Source organism: Dryobates pubescens, chromosome 36 (genome assembly GCF_014839835.1).
Source record: "Dryobates pubescens isolate bDryPub1 chromosome 36, bDryPub1.pri, whole genome shotgun sequence".
In the NCBI taxonomy this organism is placed as follows: Eukaryota; Metazoa; Chordata; class Aves; order Piciformes; family Picidae; genus Dryobates; species Dryobates pubescens.
The window spans coordinates 7,593,056-7,618,238 of NC_071647.1; the positions used below are offsets into that span (position 1 = coordinate 7,593,056).

General features: G+C 48.8%; 3 protein-coding genes and 1 pseudogene across 3 annotated transcripts; 2 read left to right on the forward strand and 2 right to left on the reverse strand.

Annotated features, from left to right (window-relative positions):
• Positions 1 to 3,106: 3,106 nt before the first annotated feature.
• On the reverse strand, positions 3,107 to 3,850 carry LOC104296839 (feather keratin Cos1-2). Its single transcript, XM_009896697.2, is given in 3 exon segments — positions 3,107 to 3,436; positions 3,718 to 3,810; positions 3,812 to 3,850. Coding segments are annotated over 3 exon segments (462 nt in total).
• A 1,823-nt stretch (positions 3,851 to 5,673) lies between these two features.
• On the forward strand, positions 5,674 to 6,395 carry LOC128898980 (feather keratin Cos1-2-like). The gene is made up of 2 exons (XM_054176830.1): positions 5,674 to 5,709; positions 6,078 to 6,395. The coding sequence occupies exon 2, from the start codon at positions 6,099 to 6,101 to the stop codon at positions 6,393 to 6,395; it is 297 nt and encodes a 98-aa protein (XP_054032805.1). The 5' UTR covers positions 5,674 to 5,709; positions 6,078 to 6,098.
• A 13,899-nt stretch (positions 6,396 to 20,294) lies between these two features.
• LOC128898982 (feather keratin Cos1-2-like) lies at positions 20,295 to 21,038 on the reverse strand (annotated as a pseudogene).
• Positions 21,039 to 22,861: 1,823 nt separating this feature from the next.
• On the forward strand, positions 22,862 to 23,583 carry LOC104296838 (feather keratin Cos1-2). Its single transcript, XM_009896696.2, has 2 exons — positions 22,862 to 22,897; positions 23,266 to 23,583. Exon 2 carries the CDS (start codon positions 23,287 to 23,289, stop codon positions 23,581 to 23,583), a length of 297 nt encoding a protein of 98 aa, XP_009894998.1. The 5' UTR covers positions 22,862 to 22,897; positions 23,266 to 23,286.
• Positions 23,584 to 25,183: the final 1,600 nt, after the last annotated feature.

Below are 25,183 nucleotides of genomic sequence, written 5' to 3' on the forward strand. Positions count from 1 at the left end.
ATGTTCAAAGGCAAGGGTTCCACACCACATCATGCTACAGATTCCACCTGGTCTAAGTGGATGGCTCTGATAACACAGAGAGCTCGAATGGGAAATCTTGAAAGACCTGGTCTGGTGGAGGTGATCTCAAGTTGGCCTGAAGATGCCAACTGTGCTAAACCTCCGGAGGAGAGAGTAACTCGTGCTGAGGAAGCTCCTCCTTACAATGACTTTTCAGATGATGAAAAGAAATATGCTTTGTTCACAGACGGTTCCTGTAGTCTCGTTGGGAACAAGCGAAGGTGGAAGTCCGCAGTGTGGAGTCCAACACGCCGAGTTGCAGAGGCAAAGGATGGAGAAGGAGAATCCAGTCAGTTTGCAGAGGTAAAAGCTGTCCAGCTAGCTCTCAACGTAGCTGAACGTGAGAGATGGCCAAAGCTTTATCTCTACACTGACTCATGGATGGTAGCCAATGCTCTATGGGGTTGGCTAAAGAACTGGAAAAAGAATGGCTGGCAGAGGAAAGGAAAACCCATCTGGGCAGCCGACCTGTGGCAAGACATTGCCGATCAAATCGAGAGAATTCCAGTGAAAGTGAGACACATTGATGCTCACATTCCTAAGAGCAAAGCTACTGAGGAACAGCAACACAACCATCAGGCAGATTTAGCTACAAGAGTTTCTCAAGTAGACACGGACTCTGAACTTGATCTCGACTGGAAACACCGAGGTGAGATATTCTTAGCTTGGTGGGCTCACGATTCATCAGGACATCAAGGCAGAGATGCAACATACCAATGGGCTCGTGACAGATCCATAGACATTTCCATGGATGCTATCACACAAGTCATCCATGACTGTGACATTTGTGCTGCTATTAAGCAGGCAAAGCAAATTAAGCCCCTGTGGTATGGTGACAGATGGTCCAAGTACAGGTATGGTGAAGCCTGGCAGATTGACTACATCACTCTACCACGTTCTCGTTCTGGTAAGCAATACGTGCTTACTATGGTAGAGGCAAACACCGGATGGCTGGAAACTTATGCAGTTCCACATGCAACTGCACGCAACACCATTCTCGGTCTGGAGAGACAGATCCTGTGGAGACACGGAACTCCAGAGAGGATTGAGTCAGACAACGGAACTCATTTCAAGAACAACCTTGTAAAGAGCTGGGCAAAAGAGCACGGTATTGAGCGGATTTTCCACATTCCTTACTATGCACCAGCTGCAGGGAAGATTGAACGCTACAACGGTTTGTTGAAGACCACTCTCAAAGCCATGGGAGGTGGATCTTTGAAAAACTGGGAGAAACATTTAGCACAAGCAACCTGGCTGGTGAATAGTAGAGGTTCAGTGAACCGAGCTGGACCGGCACACTCAGATCTGCTATGGAGAGTAGAAGGTGATAGAGTTCCTGTTGTTAGAGAAAAGAATCTGTTAGGTAAAACTGTTTGAGTATTTTCACCCTCCGGAGAGGCTAAACCTGTCCGAGGGGTGGTTTCAGCAGAAGGTTCGGGTCACACTTATTGGGTAATGCAGGAGAATGGTCAAATTCAGTGTATTCCACAAAGAAATTTAACTTTAGCTGAAAGAGTTTAATTTCAGACTGTCGTACAGCTACAACGCGCCCAAAGGAAGAATCCCTGAGGAATCTACTGTGCATGAACCCTGAGAGCCCTGAGAGCCCTGAGTCAACTGAGAGTCCCTGTGTGGCTGTTTGCTTTTTCTTCACTTCGTCTACGGAGAGACAAGCCGGTTTCCATTTTCTTATTTCCTGACTTTTTGGACTTCTGAATCATCTACATCTGAGTATAGCCGGAACGGACTATGAACTTTACTCACAAACTGTAAATATTGTTTCCGATTGGATGGACAGTACGAACAACCAATGAAATTGTTTAGAAGGGGTGGACTGTGACCGTTTGACGCTGTGCCTTTAAGGAAGGGGCACACTGGCTAAATGTTTGTAAAATATTTTGGTTTTCTAAACGAATTTCATTGGTAGGATTGTGGGAGGAGAGATTGGACCCAGGGGAGTTGGGAACTTTCTCTCAGTCTTCCTTCCTTCGCTGTCCCTTTCGGCTGGATCTGCTTCTGGGATTCTGGCCAACTAAGATAAGATACTAACTCCCTGTGCAAGGCCCTTATTCTTTTCCTGCCCTGTTAACCGTCCTCGTCTCTTCTTCTACCTCTTTGGGGGAGAAGGGAGGTAGGGGGGTGAAGGAGGCCACAGGGGGAAGCCCCCTCTGTGGGGGGTCTGGTTTCTGGTTGAGTTCATTGGCTGTATATTCCTGTATATATTGTAAAATACTTGTATTTGTTGTGTTACATAGAATCTGTTCCCTTGTAAAATATACTCTCATTTCTCCGACTGGGTTTAGCCGTGGTCTCTTTCTCAGTGGGGGAGGGAAAGCAGAGCCTTTCCTTTCAAACCACCACAGGCTGAAACTCCAAACTCCCCAACTCCCCAGACCGAACTGAACTGAGGAAAAAATAAATTCCAACCGCTTCACAATCTAAAGCTGCATTTTTGTTTATCAACCAATGGAATTCGTTTAGAATATCAGAATGTTTTGGTTCTAGTACCGAAAACATTCAGCCAGTGTCTCAGCACTGTTTGTCCTTAAAGGCACAGTGTCAAACGGTCACACCATCCCTTCCACACTTCAGACAAATACACTCCTTGATGGTCACTGGCTGTGTATTAGGCAGAGATGTCTTCTCACTTCCAAGAGCAGAAAACAAAATCCCCTACAGGCAGGAGGAATGGAGCACACTGGAAGTGTTGCCAGAAAATGAAGGATTCGGAGGCTGAGGCTTGGATGCAACACAACTTTAATGAGTCCAGAGAAGAAAAGGAGGTAGCTGACAGGAAGCACCAGGGTCTCCACCCACTTAGATGTGGTGAAGCTGCTGCAGGGTGCCTGGCCTGCATAGGGAGTGAGGCAAAGAGATCCCCATTAGTCTGGCACTGGGAGACACCAGCTGCAATGGGAAGGGGACAGAGGAAAATGGAAGAAAACCATGGCTCAAAGCTCTAAATACGATGTGCTGAAGCTGTACACTCTGTCCATCACCATGTTCTGAGATCTTGTTGGACCTTGTTTGAGGACATTTGCAAGCTTTAGCAGGGGCGGCAGGGTCTGCAGCAGTAGCGGTTGGTGATGCAGGAGAGGTCAAAGCCCCCAGAGTTGATGGGCACTCCCTCACAGCTGAGGATGCTGCCAACAGCAGCAGAGGTGGAGGAGCCCACAGCAGTGTTCTGAGGGAAGGAGCTGAGGATGGGTCCAGGCAGGGTCACCACCACAGCAGGTGGCTGGATGGCAACAATGGAGTCCTGGCACCTCACACAGCAGGGCTCATTGCAGCTGTTGGCCAGTGGGGTTGGGCCACAGGGCTGGCAGCAGGGCTGGCAGGGCTTGCAGCAGGACATGGCTTGAGGCTGGAGGTGTACCTGGGACAGAGGACAGGGTGAAGCAGAAAATAGGGAGAGAAAATGTGAGAAGCAGTGCATCTGTAAAACACTTGCAGCCAAAACCCCTACTGGCCCAGCACGGGCTGATCCCTTCAAATTCAGTGAAGTCCTAGCCTCTTTCTGATTAAGACCTTCTCTCCCCTGCCTTATCACAGGACAAGCAGCTCCCAGCCATGTAGTAGGACAGCCCCTATCAGCTGAGACATACATCAAGGAGAGACCTGATGTTGAAGGAGGAGGAGAAGAAGCTTCAGACTCACCTGGTTCTCAAGGATGAGGAGATGAGAGAAGTGGATGAGAGAGCAGAGAGCTGGGCTGCCTTTTATAGCAGTGCTGCAGTGCCTCAGGCCCAGAGGCAGCTTTGTGGAAGGAAGAATTCTGTGAGCAGCTCATGACAAATGCAAACCATCCCAGCAGAAGGGACAGGCTGTGTCCTGGTTTCCTGCTGTGCTGCCTTTTCATTTCCTGAATTCTGCCACATCCTTTCCCATTGGAAGTCTCCTGTTGGTGCCAGGGTGAGAGCCCCAAGGGTTTCCAGGGCAGAAACAGGTTAATACAGGCAGGAGACTTGGATGAACTGCTGGTGGCATCTCATGCATGCAGGTGATGTGCACCTGGCTCATTCCTGTGGGCTTGCTTGAGATCAAGGTTTGTACAAAAATTGTGATAGTCATCCAGATTCCCAAAGAAAAATTCATGTCAATCTGGAGAAGTCCCTGATGACTGGAAAACATGGAAGCACAACCTCCATCTTCAAAGAGAGAAAAGAGGAAGGCCTTGGAAACACTAGACCAGTCAGTCTGACCTCTGTGGCTGGCAAGATCATTGAGCAGATCCTCCCAATGGCCTTCCTAAGGCATACAGGAATTGAAGAAGATGCATCCATTTCTGGGGCCCCCGGCACAAGAAGAACATGGACCTGCTGGAGTGGGTCCAGAGGAGGCCAAAGCAATGATTGGAGGGCTGGAGAATCTCCTCTCTGGGGACAGGCTGGGAGAGTTGGGGCTGTTGAGCCTGGAGAAGGCTCCAGGGAGACTTTATAGCAGCCTTCCAGTAACTGAAGGGACTCCAGGAGAGCTGGGGAGGGACTTTTGAGAAGGATTTGTAGTGCCAGGATGAGGGGAAATGACTTTGAACTGGGAGAGGGGAGATTGAGACTGGAGAGCAGGAAGAAATTCTTTAGAGTGAGGGTGGGGAGACACTGGAACAGGTTGCCCAGGGAGGTCATGAATACCCCATCTCTGGAGGTGTTCAATGCCAGGTTGGATGAGGCCTTGAGCAATGTAGCCCAGTGGAGGGTGTCCCTGGCCATCTCATGGGGCTTGCAATTAGATAATCTTCAAGATCCCTTCCAATCCAAACCATTCTATGAATCTGTGAAAGATTACCATGGGACAGGTGTTCTTTGCTGCATCTGGGGATACTTTTCCTGCCCTTACACCTCACTGATGAGGAAAGAGAGGAACTGCACAAAATCTAGAGATAGCACAATGCCTACAGCCACAGGGGGTGTATCAACAGCACGTTCTCAACCAGAGGCAACTTTGTCTTGGGATCTGTAGGTGTCTCCTCTCATGCTCTTACTAAGGCAAGTAAAAATCATAGAAGACTTGACCGCTCCATGATGGCCTGATCATCTTCCAAGGAGCCAAATGGTGTTCTGGGATTAGTTCCACCTCCCATACAGGCAGTGATGCTGCAGTGGCCTGCTCCTATGGCAGGAACTGGGACAAGCTGCCAATGCTGAGGCTGGGGCATGAGGCTGTCAGCTGGTCATTGCAATCAGGATTAATAGCAGCTGGCCCTTGGAGTCTCACCAGCACACACTGGGTGCCTTTTTTTCTGCAGAGGGAGTGCTTTCAAATTTGGGTTAATGTCAGGATGAGGTCTTCCCATTTCCTGTATTTTCAGAGAGGGTAGCTGACCTCAAAGGAGCCTCTCATGACTCTGCTGCCCACACTGAGGCATTCCTGAACTGGAAGTCCTGGGGCTTTTCCTCCCAGTGCTCAGAAAATGCACTCGTTTGAGCATGGGACTGACACAAACCTGGAAATGAAAAGGCAGCAGTGCAGGAAATGAAAGCACAGCCATGTCCTTAGCTGTGATGCTTTGAATTCAAGATGGAATTGCCCAAAAATTGTTACCTCTGCCAAGGTGCCTCTGGTCCTGCGACAATGAGGGGCAGGTATAAAAGGCAGCTCAGGTCATGCTCTCTCATCCACTTCTCCTGCCTCCTTCTCCTTGGCAACCAGGTGAGTCTGGAGCCCCTTCTGCTCCTTTTCCATAATAAGATCTCTCCTTGATGGAGCTCTCAGCAGATATTACCTCTTTTCAGTCCTGAGATTTGGAACTTCTTGTCTGGAAAGAGGGAAGCATGGGGAAGGTCTGCTAAGGGGGAGGCAGGGAAGTGTCTGAGGAAGCTTTTGGTTTCTGAAATAAGGGAAAGCCTTCCTGGGCCAGGCTGATCTTAACAGGGTGATGAAGACCCTGTGAATCCTGCACAGCTACCAACTCCCCAGTCAGTCTTGGACTTAGCTCTTTTGTGATAGTGTCATCAGGCTGCTACTCACAGCTTCCTGCTTCCCCACCTTCCCTGCTTCCTCCCTGCCCTCTCTCCCAGGTGCATCTTCTATCCCAAGCCATGTCCTGCTGCAAGCCCTGCCAGCCCTGTGGCCCAACCCCACTAGCCAACAGCTGCAATGAGCCCTGCTGTGTGAAGTGCCAGGACTCCACCATTGCCATCCAGCCACCTGCTGTGATAGTGACCCTGCCTGGACCCATCCTCAGCTCCTTCCCTCAGAACACTGCTGTGGGCTCCTCCACCTCTGCTGCTGTTGGCAGCATCCTCAGCTCTGAGGGAGTGCCCATCAGCTCCGGGGGCTTTGACCTCTCCTGCATCACCAACCGCTACTGCTGCAGACCCTGCCGCCCCTGCTAGAGCTGCTGGCGACTACATGAGACATGGACCTCTGTGCACCTTGAACATGATACCGGACAGAAGATCATATTCTGGGACATTGTTTTATGAGCAGATGGTCACCTGTGGCTTGTTCTGCAAGGGAAGCTTGAAAGGTGGTATTTTGAGCTCTCTTAAAACAAGGCCTATGTTTACCTTTCCTGCTTTCCACTCAGCCTTGTTCTCTCATTTTTGTTTTTGCTCCACTCAAAGTGGCTGTAAGAACCCCCAGAACCAGCTTGGTGGGACCTTCCACCCTGTATCCCTTTGCTAGGGAGGTCAACAGATGTTCTGTGTGACATCTACAAGGGAGGTCAATATATGTCTTATGTGAAATCTACCACAGGAAGAGGAAACATATTCTTAGCAGCCTCTGCACCTCTCTTTGCTGGGCACCTCCAATTGGAGTGACCTCTTTTCTCTTTTCAGATTCATTAAATTTTTCTGCAACACTGCCTGTGTCCCTGAGGTGGTCTTTCAATCATCATGCTGACTGATGAGGGACAAAGTCACTGCTTAGGTGAGGAAATTGGTGGGGGCACAGAGGATCCCTTCCTCACTGCAGAGGCTTTGAAGGGTGGGACACTGCCACAGGTCCTCTTTCAGGCATTGCCTTGTGAAGCTAGGAAACACTTCCCTTGTCACTCCGCAGCCAATGGCCATCTGTAATTGCCTTGACAGGTTCCCTCTGCAGCCCTGTCACCCTTTCAGCACAACATCTGGCAGGGCTCCTGTTGATTCCATGTGTGTTCCCAAGATCATATCATAGTCAGCCCCAGCAGGCTACTCACCAGAGTTTTCTGTCCCTGTGAAACCAACAACACCTTGGGTGGAGGCAGTCCAGCATGCTGCCTGGTGCCCAAACACACAACACTGCTTTCTGCTGCTTTGTCTTCCTCAAGCACACAGCAGCTTTCCTCAGGCTCAGAAACTCTACAGACACTCAAGCACCACAACCCAGCTCTGCTCCCTAAAGGTGCTATCTGATAGCAGATAACTCCAGCTCCACAGAGACATGGCAGTGACAGTGGGACTTGATTGTGTGGTCAGCAGCATCCTTGAGTTGCCTTTCAGTGGTACAGGGCATGCACTGGCACAACCATAGGTGACACCTGCTGAAGAGGCCCTGCTGTATGAAAAATGTGCAGGAAGTGAGAAGCAATGTGCCCCATCTGCTGACAGATCCTATCACATTGTCAGAAATTATCTGAGGTGGGAGGCTGCTCCGTGGAGTTCCCTGTTAGAAGTGTCACCCCAGCTCTGGGTTTTTCACTCAGTGTGTAAAAGCCAATTGACAGTTTCTGGGAGTGCAGTGGCAGGATGGACGCCGACACATTCCAGTGGATGTGGTAAGCAGAGTCTCTACCATGGCAAATCCCACGAACAAGCAAGAAACTCTACGTTTCTTGGGGATAGTGGGATTTTGGAGACTACACATTCCTGGATACAGTCAGATTGTGAAACCTCTGTATGATATGACTCGAAAGAGGAACAGTTTTCACTGGGGACCTGAACAACAAGCAGCCTTTGACCAGATAAAGCAAGAAGTGGTACAAGCAGTGGGTCTGGGACCTGTCCGAGATGGTCCAGACATTAAGAACATTTTGTACACGGCTGCAGGTGACAATGGTCCAACCTGGTGCTTGTGGCAAAAAGCTCCAGGTGAGACACGTGGATGACCTCTTGGTTTCTGGAGTCGAGGTTACAGAGGTTCAGAGGCTAATTACACTCCAACAGAGAAAGAGATTCTAGCTGCCTATGAAGGAGTGAAAGCAGCTTCTGAAGTGATTGGAACTGAATCACAACTTCTCCTAGCTCCCAGATTGCCAGTTTTGAATTGGATGTTCAAAGGCAAGGGTTCCACACCACATCATGCTACAGATTCCACCTGGTCTAAGTGGATGGCTCTGATAACACAGAGAGCTCGAATGGGAAATCTTGAAAGACCTGGTCTGGTGGAGGTGATCTCAAGTTGGCCTGAAGATGCCAACTGTGCTAAACCTCCGGAGGAGAGAGTAACTCGTGCTGAGGAAGCTCCTCCTTACAATGACTTTTCAGATGATGAAAAGAAATATGCTTTGTTCACAGACGGTTCCTGTAGTCTCGTTGGGAACAAGCGAAGGTGGAAGTCCGCAGTGTGGAGTCCAACACGCCGAGTTGCAGAGGCAAAGGATGGAGAAGGAGAATCCAGTCAGTTTGCAGAGGTAAAAGCTGTCCAGCTAGCTCTCAACGTAGCTGAACGTGAGAGATGGCCAAAGCTTTATCTCTACACTGACTCATGGATGGTAGCCAATGCTCTATGGGGTTGGCTAAAGAACTGGAAAAAGAATGGCTGGCAGAGGAAAGGAAAACCCATCTGGGCAGCCGACCTGTGGCAAGACATTGCCGATCAAATCGAGAGAATTCCAGTGAAAGTGAGACACATTGATGCTCACATTCCTAAGAGCAAAGCTACTGAGGAACAGCAACACAACCATCAGGCAGATTTAGCTACAAGAGTTTCTCAAGTAGACAAGGACTCTGAACTTGATCTCGACTGGAAACACCGAGGTGAGATATTCTTAGCTTGGTGGGCTCACGATTCATCAGGACATCAAGGCAGAGATGCAACATACCAATGGGCTCGTGACAGATCCATAGACATTTCCATGGATGCTATCACACAAGTCATCCATGACTGTGACATTTGTGCTGCTATTAAGCAGGCAAAGCAAATTAAGCCCCTGTGGTATGGTGACAGATGGTCCAAGTACAGGTATGGTGAAGCCTGGCAGATTGACTACATCACTCTACCACGTTCTCGTTCTGGTAAGCAATACGTGCTTACTATGGTAGAGGCAAACACCGGATGGCTGGAAACTTATGCAGTTCCACATGCAACTGCACGCAACACCATTCTCGGTCTGGAGAGACAGATCCTGTGGAGACACGGAACTCCAGAGAGGATTGAGTCAGACAACGGAACTCATTTCAAGAACAACCTTGTAAAGAGCTGGGCAAAAGAGCACGGTATTGAGCGGATTTTCCACATTCCTTACTATGCACCAGCTGCAGGGAAGATTGAACGCTACAACGGTTTGTTGAAGACCACTCTCAAAGCCATGGGAGGTGGATCTTTGAAAAACTGGGAGAAACATTTAGCACAAGCAACCTGGCTGGTGAATAGTAGAGGTTCAGTGAACCGAGCTGGACCGGCACATTCAGATTTGCTACGGAGAGTAGAAGGTGATAGAGTTCCTGTTGTTAGAGAAAAGAATCTGTTAGGTAAAACTGTTTGGGTATTTTCGCCCTCAGGAGAGGCTAAACCTGTCCGAGGGGTGGTTTCAGCAGAAGGTCCGGGTCACACTTATTGGGTAATGCAGGAGAATGGTCAAATTCAGTGTATTCCACAAAGAAATTTAACTTTAGCTGAAAGAGTTTAATTTCAGACTGTCGTACAGCTACAACGCGCCCAAAGGAAGAATCCCTGAGGAATCTACCGTGCACGAACCCTGAGAGCCCTGAGAGCCCTGAGTCAACTGAGAGTCCCTGTGTGGCTGTTTGCCTTTTCTTCACTTCGTCTGCGGAGAGACAAGCTGGTTTCCATTTTCTTATTTCCTGACCTTTTGGACTTCTGAATCATCTACATCTGAGTATAGCCGGAACGGACTATGAACTTTACTCACGAGCTGTAAATATTGTTTCCGATTGGATGGACAGTGCGAACGACCAATGAAATTGTTTAGAAGGGGTGGATTGTGGCCGTTTGATGCTGTGCCTTTAAGAAAGGGGCACACTGGCTAAATGTTTGTAAAATATTTTGGTTTTCTAAACGAATTTCATTGGTAGGATTGTGGGAGGAGAGATTGGACCCAGGGGAGTTGGGAACTTTCTCTCAGTCTTCCTTCCTTCGCTGTCCCTCTCGGCTGGATCTGCTTCTGGGATTCTGGCCAACTAAGATAAGATACTAACTCCTGTGCAAGGCCTTTCCTCCTTTCCTGCCCTGTTAACCGTCCTCGTCTCTTCTTCTACCTCTTTGGGGGAGAAGGGAGGTAGGGGGGTGAAGGGGGCACAGGGGGAAGCCCCCTTTGTGGGGGGTCTGGTTTCTGGTTGAGTTTATTTGCTGTATATTCCTGTATATATTGTAAAATACCTGTATTTGTTGTGTTACATAGAATCTGTTTCCTTGTAAAATATAATCTCATTTCTCCGACTGGGTTTAGCCGTGGTCTCTTTCTCAGTGGGGGAGGGAAAGCAGAGCCTTTCCTTTCAAACCACCACACCATGGCTTGGATGGGAGCACACTGTGATGGGTTAAGGAACTGGCTGCAGGGCTGAGCCCAGAGAGTGGTGGTGAATGGTGCCACATCCAGCTGGCAGCCAGGCACCACTGGTGTGCCCCAGGAATCAGTGCTGGGCCCCATGCTCTTTAGCATCTTTATTGATGATCTGGATGAGGGCATTGAGTCCATCATCAGTAAACATGCCGATGACACCAAGCTGGGGGCAGGAGTTGATCTGCTGGAGGGCAGAGAGGCTCTGCAGAGGGACCTGGACAGGCTGGGCAGATGGGCAGAGTCCAAGAGCATGAGATTGAACACATCCAAGTGCCGGGTTCTGCACATTGGCCACAACAACCCCATGCAGAGCTACAGGCTGGGCTCAGAGTAGCTGGAGAGCAGTCAGGTGGAGACGGACCTGGGGGTACTGGTCGATGGTAGACTGAACATGAGCCTGCAGTGTGCCCAGGCAGCTGAGAGGGCCAATGCCATCCTGGCCTGCATGAAGAACAGTGTGGCCAGCAGGAGCAGGGAGGTCATTCTGCCCCTGTACACTGCACTGGTTAGGCCGCACCTTGAGTCCTGTGTCCAGTTCTGGGCCCCTCAGTTTAGGAAGGAGGCTGACTTGCTGGAATGAGTCCAGAGAAGAGCAACAAAGTTGGTGAGGGGCTTGGAACACAAGTCCTATGAGGAGAGACTCAGGGAGCTGGGGTTGCTTAGCCTGGAGAAGAGGAGACTCAGGGGTGACCTTATTGCTCTCTACAACTACCTGAAGCGGGGTTGTAGTCAGGTGGATGTTGGTCTCTTCTCCCAGGGAACCAGTACCAGAACAAGAGGACACAGTCTCAGGCTGCACCAGGGGAGGTTTAGGCTGGAGGTTAGAAACAAACTCTTCATAAAGAGAGTGATTGCCCATTGGAATGGGCTGCCTGGGGAGGTGGTGGAGTCACCATCACTGGAGGTGTTTTGGAGGAGACTTTACAGGGTGCTTGTTAGCATGGTTTAGTTGGTTGGGTGGTGTTGAATGATCGGTTGGACGCGATGATATTGAAGGTCTCTTCCAACCTGTTCTATTCTATTCTATTCCATTCCATTCCATTCCTTTGGATCGTGCTGCATTATCCAGAAACTGGGTTATAAAACCTGCCGTTTCTGCAGCCTGCCATTGGAGAGACCCTAGGGACCGATGCCAAACCCCTGCTCCCTCCTGGTGAGTACTACCTGGCATTCCCATTGGCTTTCCCTAATGTTCCTGGCTTCTCTAACTTTTCCTAAAGTTGTCCATAAGCATCCTGGTAGAATTTGTGCCTGAATAGAACCTGTCAATAATTTAATAAGTTTTATACCTAATTTGGGGGTGGGGCTTTCGGTAAAAATAAAGATAACTTTATTTTTATAATTCCCACCTCATTAATTCACCCCCCATCAAATCCATTGAAAATCACACTGAGTTGTTGGCAACAAGAGTGAAACCTCAGATCATTTTGGTGGGGAAAAGTCCCCTCAAAGAGGGGAAGAGGGTCACTGAACTGTGGGGACCCTGAGTTGCTGTGGGGATGCTCTGTGCACTGTGGCCATCTGTCCACTTTTCTCTGCCTGTAGATGGTTGGTGGTGGCCAGAAAGTTTGTCTTTGGTCATTGCATGCTCCCCTGGAGCTGCAGCAGCCCATGGATTTGTTGGGTTCACAGGCAGTGGAGATTTCATTGCATAGGCTGAGTGTAACTCTTAGAAATCCTAATTGGTGAGTGACCTCAGGGAAGGAAAGGGGGAGATGGGGATTTATGCAGTCATTAGATGCTGATGTTTCCTGTCTCCATCTGTGGTAGGTTGAGAGAGGGCTTAGCTCTCCCTCCTCCACAGAGTAAGAAACCACAACTAGCCCAGTCGAAAGAGCAAAGCTATATATTTACAAGCATATATGGAAAGCAGGTTATATATAACACAATATATACAGGTATTTACAATATATACACAGAAATATACAGCAAAGAGAAATAACACAACAAAAATCCCTCCCCGAGGGAGGGATCCCCTCCTTGGAACCCCCTCTCTCCCCCCCTACCTCCCTTTTTCCCCAAAAAGGGGTTAGAGAGAGAGAAAGGCAAGTTACTAAGGAAAAGGGTTGTTAGTAAGCTTCAAAAGCCCATGCAGGATTAGTTTTTGCTTATCTGAAGGCTAACTCCAGCAGTTCGCAGAGAGGGCAGGCAGGGAGAACAGGCTGTGTGGCCGTTTGACGCTGTGCCTTTAAGGAAGGGGCACACTGGCTAAATGTTTGTAAAATATTTTGGTTTTCTAAACGAATTTCATTGGTAGGATTGTGGGAGGAGAGATTGGACCCAGGGGAGTTGGGAACTTTCTCTCAGTCTTCCTTCCTTCGCTGTCCCTTTCGGCTGGATCTGCTTCTGGGATTCTGGCCAACTAAGATAAGATACTAACTCCCTGTGCAAGGCCCTTATTCTTTTCCTGCCCTGTTAACCGTCCTCGTCTCTTCTTCTACCTCTTTGGGGGAGAAGGGAGGTAGGGGGGTGAAGGAGGCCACAGGGGGAAGCCCCCTCTGTGGGGGGGTCTGGTTTCTGGTTGAGTTCATTGGCTGTATATTCCTGTATATATTGTAAAATACTTGTATTTGTTGTGTTACATAGACTCTGTTCCCTTGTAAAATATACTCTCATTTCTCCGACTGGGTTTAGCCGTGGTCTCTTTCTCAGTGGGGGAGGGAAAGCAGAGCCTTTCCTTTCAAACCACCACACACTCTTTTTATTGGCTCCCCAACGTGGGGCTGGGCAATTAAGTAATTAAGTTGATTTATTGCTTGTCTCAGCCGGAGAAACGAAATGAAGGTGCTCTGGGTTTTAGAACGTTTATTCTTCTCGGTCTGTGGCATGTTGGTCTACCGGTACTGCATCGGGTTGATGTTAGACCAGATAGGTAAATATTTAATGCATAAAATCTATTTGTGGTTTATGCATAGGATCCAGCTGCTGTATAAACACTGTTTGGGTTTTTTTCGGCTCACTAATTACGGCAATAGAACGTCTTCCACTTTGCCAATCGAGATAAGGGAGTTTAACACTTCAGGAGGTCAAAGAGTAACTTTAAGTGCTGGCTGGGATCTTAAGGTGATTTATTTGACAGGTGTAATCCTGCTGTCGCTGATAATTAATGTCTATCTGCTGTGGGCTCTATATATAGAGAAAAAGGTTTCTCGACCATGTTTTGTGATTAAACAAAAATCTAGGAAGCGTAGGCGTTCCTCTAAATCTGCCCCAGAGTCCTCGAGTGACGAGGAAGGGGCTGCGTCAGTTAGAAAAATAGCAAAACCTATTGGCAAAGCAGCCTTAAATGCTCCACTCTATGACTTTGGCAAGCAGCCAGGGGCGGCTCCCATTCCCAAGATGGCGACCGGTAGTGAGGCAAGGTCATTTCCGTCCACCATGACAGGACCGGAAGGGGCCCCCACGGCGGCTGATTTAGATCAGGACCTGTCAGCTTCTATCAGGATGGCTGTAAATTCAAACACAGCTCCAGTTAAACAAGTAGCAGTCTTAAAGACCAGAGGTGGAAAGGCCAAAGCTGATCCAGGAGCTAATGGAGGAGAAGAGCAGGAGACCGATCCTGGTGAGGGAACCTCTGCTAAACAGGCTGATCCTGGTGAGGGAACCTCTGCTAGGAAAGTGCCTGCTGAAGATGAGGAGAAGATTTGTCTTAGAGATATAGCTGAGTTATTGAGATCATCACAGGATGGAGATGCAGCTAAGACAGCAGCTGGCAGTGGTGCTTTTCAGCTTAAAGAGGTCCTTAGGAGAGTGACAGCAGGATTATGGGGACAAAAGGTTCAGGAAGATGTGATAGATGGAGAGCAAGATGACATCACCGAATGCTCGTCACCAAGGGAGGAGATTCGCAATGTCCGCAAAGATTACCTCAGAGCAGATAAGGAACCCATCCTATCTTGGCTTGCTAGGTGTTATGATACAGGTGCTCCAGCTCTAATAGTTGGAGACAAGTCAGCAGCTCAGCTAGGAACTCTCTCAAAGGATAATGGAATAGATAGACATCTAGCCAGGATTCTCGGTAAGGTTAATCTGTGGATACGCCTTTTAATGGCGGTTTCCCTGAGATACCCTTCCCGAGATGACCTTCCATGGAATCCTAAGCCCTGGACTACCATAGATGAGGGAATTAAGCGTCTGAGAGAGTTTGCCATTAGAGAGATACTCTATGGTGACCATGATACTCTGAATCCTGACGATATTCCTGTGGCAGCTGGTCTTGCTAAAAAGCTTATCAAGCTTGCTCCTTCCAATTATGCAAACATTCTGGCAAGTAGAATTGTGGCAAGAAATTATGGTGGAGATCCTCCTACGGTTGGCCAATTCACTGATCAACTAAGACAATTGGATGATAGCATGACACGTGTTTCTTTGGTTTCAGCCATTAAAGCTCTGTCTAGTGAGATAAAGGATTGCATGAGAGAGCTGAAGGATGAAATCAAAGATTCCATATGCCAATTGGCACGAAGAGATGATTCCAATTCTTCCTCCAGGTGGGTGCAGGTTTCAGCTGTGAGGAATAGACATCCTCCAAGGAGGTCATTCCAAAACAGGCCAAACCAAAACAGACCACCAAGGCAGTCACGTAGGACCATTTGGATAACCCTACGTGATCAATTTGGTGAGAACATGAACAGATGGGATGGTCAACCAACTTCTAATCTTTTCAGGAGACTGAGGGAACTGCAAAGTGGCAGAACCCAGGGTAGCAATACCAGAAGGGTAGCTGTTACTTCCACAGTTCCCCAGGACAACAATGACAGCTCCAACAGTGACTCCAGTTCTAACACTGCACAGTGTGCTCGTTGCACCTGTGGAAATGTTCCCCACAATTAGGGGTGCCCTGCCTCCCGCCAGGGGGAGGAGAGGGATAATGGAGATAACAGAATCTATTGGGATGTGTACATCCAGTGGCCTGGCACTTCACACTTTCAGAAGTACAGGGCCTTGGTTGACACAGGAGCTCAGTGCACCATATTGCCATCAAATTATCAGGGATCGGAGTCCATAACTATTCTGGGAGTCACTGGTGGATCTCAAGAGTTAAGTAAGGTGGAGGTTAATATAAGTCTAACTGGTAAACAGTGGAAGAAGCATACAGTTGTGACCGGACCTGATGCACCTTGTATTTTGGGAACTGATTTTCTGAGAGAAGGGCGTTTCAAGGACCCTAAAGGTTACAAATGGGCTTTTGGAGTAGCTTCTGTAGAAATTGATGGACAAAAGCTGAAGCTGTCTGCTAGACCTGAACTCTCTGATGAATCTGCAGTTGTGGGACAACACAAGATTCAGGACATTAAATTGCCGGTTGCTTCTCAGACTGTGCATCACAGACAATACAGAACCAACCGTGACTCTCTGTTGCCCATTCAGAATCTGATTCACCAGTTGGAGAGTCAGAAAGTCATCAGCAAAACTCATTCACCTTTCAACAGTCCAGTGTGGCCTGTGCGAAAGCCGAATGGAGACTGGCGTCTGACAGTGGACTACAGAGCCCTGAATGAAGTAACTCCGCCTATGAGTGCAACAGTACCAGACATGATGGAACTCCAGTATGAGCTGGAATCCAAAGAGGCCAAATGGTATGCTACCATAGACATTGCTAATGCCTTCTTCTCTATTCCCATAGCAGAGGAATGCAGGCCTCAGTTTGCTTTCACCTGGAGAGGAATCCAGTACACTTTCAACAGACTGCCAATGGGCTGGATCCACAGCTCCAGCATCTGCCATGCAGTAATCCACGATGCTCTGGAGGAAGGTGGTGCTCCAGAACACATCCAGTTCATCGATGATATCATCGTCTGGGGTAAAACTGCTGAGGAAGTCTACGAGAAAGGCAACAAAATCATGGACATTCTTCTGAATGCAGGTTTTGCCATCAAGGGAGACAAGGTGAAGGGTCCTACCACAGAGATCCAGTTTCTGGGAGTGCAGTGGCAGGATGGACGCCGACACATTCCAGTGGATGTGGTAAGCAGAGTCTCTACCATGGCAAATCCCACGAACAAGCAAGAAACTCTACGTTTCTTGGGGACAGTGGGATTTTGGAGACTACACATTCCTGGATACAGTCAGATTGTGAAACCTCTGTATGATATGACTCGAAAGAGGAACAGTTTTCACTGGGGACCTGAACAACAAGCAGCCTTTGACCAGATAAAGCAAGAAGTGGTACAAGCAGTGGGTCTGGGACCTGTCCGAGATGGTCCAGACATTAAGAACATTTTGTACACGGCTGCAGGTGACAATGGTCCAACCTGGTGCTTGTGGCAAAAAGCTCCAGGTGAGACACGTGGATGACCTCTTGGTTTCTGGAGTCGAGGTTACAGAGGTTCAGAGGCTAATTACACTCCAACAGAGAAAGAGATTCTAGCTGCCTATGAAGGAGTGAAAGCAGCTTCTGAAGTGATTGGAACTGAATCACAACTTCTCCTAGCTCCCAGATTGCCAGTTTTGAATTGGATGTTCAAAGGCAAGGGTTCCACACCACATCATGCTACAGATTCCACCTGGTCTAAGTGGATGGCTCTGATAACACAGAGAGCTCGAATGGGAAATCTTGAAAGACCTGGTCTGGTGGAGGTGATCTCAAGTTGGCCTGAAGATGCCAACTGTGCTAAACCTCCGGAGGAGAGAGTAACTCGTGCTGAGGAAGCTCCTCCTTACAATGACTTTTCAGATGATGAAAAGAAATATGCTTTGTTCACAGACGGTTCCTGTAGTCTCGTTGGGAACAAGCGAAGGTGGAAGTCCGCAGTGTGGAGTCCAACACGCCGAGTTGCAGAGGCAAAGGATGGAGAAGGAGAATCCAGTCAGTTTGCAGAGGTAAAAGCTGTCCAGCTAGCTCTCAACGTAGCTGAACGTGAGAGATGGCCAAAGCTTTATCTCTACACTGACTCATGGATGGTAGCCAATGCTCTATGGGGTTGGCTAAAGAACTGGAAAAAGAATGGCTGGCAGAGGAAAGGAAAACCCATCTGGGCAGCCGACCTGTGGCAAGACATTGCCGATCAAATCGAGAGAATTCCAGTGAAAGTGAGACACATTGATGCTCACATTCCTAAGAGCAAAGCTACTGAGGAACAGCAACACAACCATCAGGCAGATTTAGCTACAAGAGTTTCTCAAGTAGACACGGACTCTGAACTTGATCTCGACTGGAAACACCGAGGTGAGATATTCTTAGCTTGGTGGGCTCACGATTCATCAGGACATCAAGGCAGAGATGCAACATACCAATGGGCTCGTGACAGATCCATAGACATTTCCATGGATGCTATCACACAAGTCATCCATGACTGTGACATTTGTGCTGCTATTAAGCAGGCAAAGCAAATTAAGCCCCTGTGGTATGGTGACAGATGGTCCAAGTACAGGTATGGTGAAGCCTGGCAGATTGACTACATCACTCTACCACGTTCTCGTTCTGGTAAGCAATACGTGCTTACTATGGTAGAGGCAAACACCGGATGGCTGGAAACTTATGCAGTTCCACATGCAACTGCACGCAACACCATTCTCGGTCTGGAGAGACAGATCCTGTGGAGACACGGAACTCCAGAGAGGATTGAGTCAGACAACGGAACTCATTTCAAGAACAACCTTGTAAAGAGCTGGGCAAAAGAGCACGGTATTGAGCGGATTTTCCACATTCCTTACTATGCACCAGCTGCAGGGAAGATTGAACGCTACAACGGTTTGTTGAAGACCACTCTCAAAGCCATGGGAGGTGGATCTTTGAAAAACTGGGAGAAACATTTAGCACAAGCAACCTGGCTGGTGAATAGTAGAGGTTCAGTGAACCGAGCTGGACCGGCACACTCAGATCTGCTATGGAGAGTAGAAGGTGATAGAGTTCCTGTTGTTAGAGAAAAGAATCTGTTAGGTAAAACTGTTTGAGTATTTTCACCCTCCGGAGAGGCTAAACCTGTCCGAGGGGTGGTTTCAGCAGAAGGTTCGGGTCACACTTATTGGGTAATGCAGGAGAATGGTCAAATTCAGTGTATTCCACAAAGAAATTTAACTTTAGCTGAAAGAGTTTAATTTCAGACTGTCGTACAGCTACAACGCGCCCAAAGGAAGAATCCCTGAGGAATCTACTGTGCATGAACCCTGAGAGCCCTGAGAGCCCTGAGTCAACTGAGAGTCCCTGTGTGGCTGTTTGCTTTTTCTTCACTTCGTCTACGGAGAGACAAGCCGGTTTCCATTTTCTTATTTCCTGACTTTTTGGACTTCTGAATCATCTACATCTGAGTATAGCCGGAACGGACTATGAACTTTACTCACAAACTGTAAATATTGTTTCCGATTGGATGGACAGTGCGAACGACCAATGAAATTGTTTAGAAGGGGTGGACTGTGACCGTTTGACGCTGTGCCTTTAAGGAAGGGGCACACTGGCTAAATGTTTGTAAAATATTTTGGTTTTCTAAACGAATTTCATTGGTAGGATTGTGGGAGGAGAGATTGGACCCAGGGGAGTTGGGAACTTTCTCTCAGTCTTCCTTCCTTCGCTGTCCCTTTCGGCTGGATCTGCTTCTGGGATTCTGGCCAACTAAGATAAGATACTAACTCCCTGTGCAAGGCCCTTATTCTTTTCCTGCCCTGTTAACCGTCCTCGTCTCTTCTTCTACCTCTTTGGGGGAGAAGGGAGGTAGGGGGGTGAAGGAGGCCACAGGGGGAAGCCCCCTCTGTGGGGGGTCTGGTTTCTGGTTGAGTTCATTGGCTGTATATTCCTGTATATATTGTAAAATACTTGTATTTGTTGTGTTACATAGAATCTGTTCCCTTGTAAAATATACTCTCATTTCTCCGACTGGGTTTAGCCGTGGTCTCTTTCTCAGTGGGGGAGGGAAAGCAGAGCCTTTCCTTTCAAACCACCACAGGCTGAAACTCCAAACTCCCCAACTCCCCAGACCGAACTGAACTGAGGAAAAAATAAATTCCAACCGCTTCACAATCTAAAGCTGCATTTTTGTTTATCAACCAATGGAATTCGTTTAGAATATCAGAATGTTTTGGTTCTAGTACCGAAAACATTCAGCCAGTGTCTCAGCACTGTTTGTCCTTAAAGGCACAGTGTCAAACGGTCACACCATCCCTTCCACACTTCAGACAAATACACTCCTTGATGGTCACTGGCTGTGTATTAGGCAGAGATGTCTTCTCACTTCCAAGAGCAGAAAACAAAATCCCCTACAGGCAGGAGGAATGGAGCACACTGGAAGTGTTGCCAGAAAATGAAGGATTCGGAGGCTGAGGCTTGGATGCAACACAACTTTAATGAGTCCAGAGAAGAAAAGGAGGTAGCTGACAGGAAGCACCAGGGTCTCCACCCACTTAGATGTGGTGAAGCTGCTGCAGGGTGCCTGGCCTGCATAGGGAGTGAGGCAAAGAGATCCCCATTAGTCTGGCACTGGGAGACACCAGCTGCAATGGGAAGGGGACAGAGGAAAATGGAAGAAAACCATGGCTCAAAGCTCTAAATACGATGTGCTGAAGCTGTACACTCTGTCCATCACCATGTTCTGAGATCTTGTTGGACCTTGTTTGAGGACATTTGCAAGCTTTAGCAGGGGCGGCAGGGTCTGCAGCAGTAGCGGTTGGTGATGCAGGAGAGGTCAAAGCCCCCAGAGTTGATGGGCACTCCCTCACAGCTGAGGATGCTGCCAACAGCAGCAGAGGTGGAGGAGCCCACAGCAGTGTTCTGAGGGAAGGAGCTGAGGATGGGTCCAGGCAGGGTCACCACCACAGCAGGTGGCTGGATGGCAACAATGGAGTCCTGGCACCTCACACAGCAGGGCTCATTGCAGCTGTTGGCCAGTGGGGTTGGGCCACAGGGCTGGCAGCAGGGCTGGCAGGGCTTGCAGCAGGACATGGCTTGAGGCTGGAGGTGTACCTGGGACAGAGGACAGGGTGAAGCAGAAAATAGGGAGAGAAAATGTGAGAAGCAGTGCATCTGTAAAACACTTGCAGCCAAAACCCCTACTGGCCCAGCACGGGCTGATCCCTTCAAATTCAGTGAAGTCCTAGCCTCTTTCTGATTAAGACCTTCTCTCCCCTGCCTTATCACAGGACAAGCAGCTCCCAGCCATGTAGTAGGACAGCCCCTATCAGCTGAGACATACATCAAGGAGAGACCTGATGTTGAAGGAGGAGGAGAAGAAGCTTCAGACTCACCTGGTTCTCAAGGATGAGGAGATGAGAGAAGTGGATGAGAGAGCAGAGAGCTGGGCTGCCTTTTATAGCAGTGCTGCAGTGCCTCAGGCCCAGAGGCAGCTTTGTGGAAGGAAGAATTCTGTGAGCAGCTCATGACAAATGCAAACCATCCCAGCAGAAGGGACAGGCTGTGTCCTGGTTTCCTGCTGTGCTGCCTTTTCATTTCCTGAATTCTGCCACATCCTTTCCCATTGGAAGTCTCCTGTTGGTGCCAGGGTGAGAGCCCCAAGGGTTTCCAGGGCAGAAACAGGTTAATACAGGCAGGAGACTTGGATGAACTGCTGGTGGCATCTCATGCATGCAGGTGATGTGCACCTGGCTCATTCCTGTGGGCTTGCTTGAGATCAAGGTTTGTACAAAAATTGTGATAGTCATCCAGATTCCCAAAGAAAAATTCATGTCAATCTGGAGAAGTCCCTGATGACTGGAAAACATGGAAGCACAACCTCCATCTTCAAAGAGAGAAAAGAGGAAGGCCTTGGAAACACTAGACCAGTCAGTCTGACCTCTGTGGCTGGCAAGATCATTGAGCAGATCCTCCCAATGGCCTTCCTAAGGCATACAGGAATTGAAGAAGATGCATCCATTTCTGGGGCCCCCGGCACAAGAAGAACATGGACCTGCTGGAGTGGGTCCAGAGGAGGCCAAAGCAATGATTGGAGGGCTGGAGAATCTCCTCTCTGGGGACAGGCTGGGAGAGTTGGGGCTGTTGAGCCTGGAGAAGGCTCCAGGGAGACTTTATAGCAGCCTTCCAGTAACTGAAGGGACTCCAGGAGAGCTGGGGAGGGACTTTTGAGAAGGATTTGTAGTGCCAGGATGAGGGGAAATGACTTTGAACTGGGAGAGGGGAGATTGAGACTGGAGAGCAGGAAGAAATTCTTTAGAGTGAGGGTGGGGAGACACTGGAACAGGTTGCCCAGGGAGGTCATGAATACCCCATCTCTGGAGGTGTTCAATGCCAGGTTGGATGAGGCCTTGAGCAATGTAGCCCAGTGGAGGGTGTCCCTGGCCATCTCATGGGGCTTGCAATTAGATAATCTTCAAGATCCCTTCCAATCCAAACCATTCTATGAATCTGTGAAAGATTACCATGGGACAGGTGTTCTTTGCTGCATCTGGGGATACTTTTCCTGCCCTTACACCTCACTGATGAGGAAAGAGAGGAACTGCACAAAATCTAGAGATAGCACAATGCCTACAGCCACAGGGGGTGTATCAACAGCACGTTCTCAACCAGAGGCAACTTTGTCTTGGGATCTGTAGGTGTCTCCTCTCATGCTCTTACTAAGGCAAGTAAAAATCATAGAAGACTTGACCGCTCCATGATGGCCTGATCATCTTCCAAGGAGCCAAATGGTGTTCTGGGATTAGTTCCACCTCCCATACAGGCAGTGATGCTGCAGTGGCCTGCTCCTATGGCAGGAACTGGGACAAGCTGCCAATGCTGAGGCTGGGGCATGAGGCTGTCAGCTGGTCATTGCAATCAGGATTAATAGCAGCTGGCCCTTGGAGTCTCACCAGCACACACTGGGTGCCTTTTTTTCTGCAGAGGGAGTGCTTTCAAATTTGGGTTAATGTCAGGATGAGGTCTTCCCATTTCCTGTATTTTCAGAGAGGGTAGCTGACCTCAAAGGAGCCTCTCATGACTCTGCTGCCCACACTGAGGCATTCCTGAACTGGAAGTCCTGGGGCTTTTCCTCCCAGTGCTCAGAAAATGCACTCGTTTGAGCATGGGACTGACACAAACCTGGAAATGAAAAGGCAGCAGTGCAGGAAATGAAAGCACAGCCATGTCCTTAGCTGTGATGCTTTGAATTCAAGATGGAATTGCCCAAAAATTGTTACCTCTGCCAAGGTGCCTCTGGTCCTGCGACAATGAGGGGCAGGTATAAAAGGCAGCTCAGGTCATGCTCTCTCATCCACTTCTCCTGCCTCCTTCTCCTTGGCAACCAGGTGAGTCTGGAGCCCCTTCTGCTCCTTTTCCATAATAAGATCTCTCCTTGATGGAGCTCTCAGCAGATATTACCTCTTTTCAGTCCTGAGATTTGGAACTTCTTGTCTGGAAAGAGGGAAGCATGGGGAAGGTCTGCTAAGGGGGAGGCAGGGAAGTGTCTGAGGAAGCTTTTGGTTTCTGAAATAAGGGAAAGCCTTCCTGGGCCAGGCTGATCTTAACAGGGTGATGAAGACCCTGTGAATCCTGCACAGCTACCAACTCCCCAGTCAGTCTTGGACTTAGCTCTTTTGTGATAGTGTCATCAGGCTGCTACTCACAGCTTCCTGCTTCCCCACCTTCCCTGCTTCCTCCCTGCCCTCTCTCCCAGGTGCATCTTCTATCCCAAGCCATGTCCTGCTGCAAGCCCTGCCAGCCCTGTGGCCCAACCCCACTAGCCAACAGCTGCAATGAGCCCTGCTGTGTGAAGTGCCAGGACTCCACCATTGCCATCCAGCCACCTGCTGTGATAGTGACCCTGCCTGGACCCATCCTCAGCTCCTTCCCTCAGAACACTGCTGTGGGCTCCTCCACCTCTGCTGCTGTTGGCAGCATCCTCAGCTCTGAGGGAGTGCCCATCAGCTCCGGGGGCTTTGACCTCTCCTGCATCACCAACCGCTACTGCTGCAGACCCTGCCGCCCCTGCTAGAGCTGCTGGCGACTACATGAGACATGGACCTCTGTGCACCTTGAACATGATACCGGACAGAAGATCATATTCTGGGACATTGTTTTATGAGCAGATGGTCACCTGTGGCTTGTTCTGCAAGGGAAGCTTGAAAGGTGGTATTTTGAGCTCTCTTAAAACAAGGCCTATGTTTACCTTTCCTGCTTTCCACTCAGCCTTGTTCTCTCATTTTTGTTTTTGCTCCACTCAAAGTGGCTGTAAGAACCCCCAGAACCAGCTTGGTGGGACCTTCCACCCTGTATCCCTTTGCTAGGGAGGTCAACAGATGTTCTGTGTGACATCTACAAGGGAGGTCAATATATGTCTTATGTGAAATCTACCACAGGAAGAGGAAACATATTCTTAGCAGCCTCTGCACCTCTCTTTGCTGGGCACCTCCAATTGGAGTGACCTCTTTTCTCTTTTCAGATTCATTAAATTTTTCTGCAACACTGCCTGTGTCCCTGAGGTGGTCTTTCAATCATCATGCTGACTGATGAGGGACAAAGTCACTGCTTAGGTGAGGAAATTGGTGGGGGCACAGAGGATCCCTTCCTCACTGCAGAGGCTTTGAAGGGTGGGACACTGCCACAGGTCCTCTTTCAGGCATTGCCTTGTGAAGCTAGGAAACACTTCCCTTGTCACTCCGCAGCCAATGGCCATCTGTAATTGCCTTGACAGGTTCCCTCTGCAGCCCTGTCACCCTTTCAGCACAACATCTGGCAGGGCTCCTGTTGATTCCATGTGTGTTCCCAAGATCATATCATAGTCAGCCCCAGCAGGCTACTCACCAGAGTTTTCTGTCCCTGTGAAACCAACAACACCTTGGGTGGAGGCAGTCCCAGCATGCTGCCTGGTGCCCAAACACACAACACTGCTTTCTGCTGCTTTGTCTTCCTCAAGCACACAGCAGCTTTCCTCAGGCTCAGAAACTCTACAGACACTCAAGCACCACAACCCAGCTCTGCTCCCTAAAGGTGCTATCTGATAGCAGATAACTCCAGCTCCACAGAGACATGGCAGTGACAGTGGGACTTGATTGTGTGGTCAGCAGCATCCTTGAGTTGCCTTTCAGTGGTACAGGGCATGCACTGGCACAACCATAGGTGACACCTGCTGAAGAGGCCCTGCTGTATGAAAAATGTGCAGGAAGTGAGAAGCAATGTGCCCCATCTGCTGACAGATCCTATCACATTGTCAGAAATTATCTGAGGTGGGAGGCTGCTCCGTGGAGTTCCCTGTTAGAAGTGTCACCCCAGCTCTGGGTTTTTCACTCAGTGTGTAAAAGCCAATTGACAAACAGAGGTGAGAAGTTTGTTCTATTGCAGGTTCTGCACTGAAAAGCACCAGATGGTAGCTGTACAGAGCTTGCACAGTGGTTGAAGTTCTCAGCAGTTATTTATAGAGATAAATGCATTGGTGTGACTGTTTGAGGCTGTGCCTTTAAGAGAGACAGTACTAGGATACTGGCTGAATGTTTTTTGTATCAAAATGAAAACAGGATATTCTAAATGAATTTCATTGGTGGATGGGCAAAATGCAACTTTAAATTGTAGGGCAGTTGGAATTTTTTCTCAGTTTG

Bases quoted from the DNA above. Each gene is read 5' to 3' on its own strand.
- LOC128898980 (XM_054176830.1), top strand. From the start codon at position 6,099: ATGTCCTGCTGCAAGCCCTGCCAGCCCTGTGGCCCAACCCCACTAGCC.
- LOC104296838 (XM_009896696.2), top strand. From the start codon at position 23,287: ATGTCCTGCTGCAAGCCCTGCCAGCCCTGTGGCCCAACCCCACTAGCC.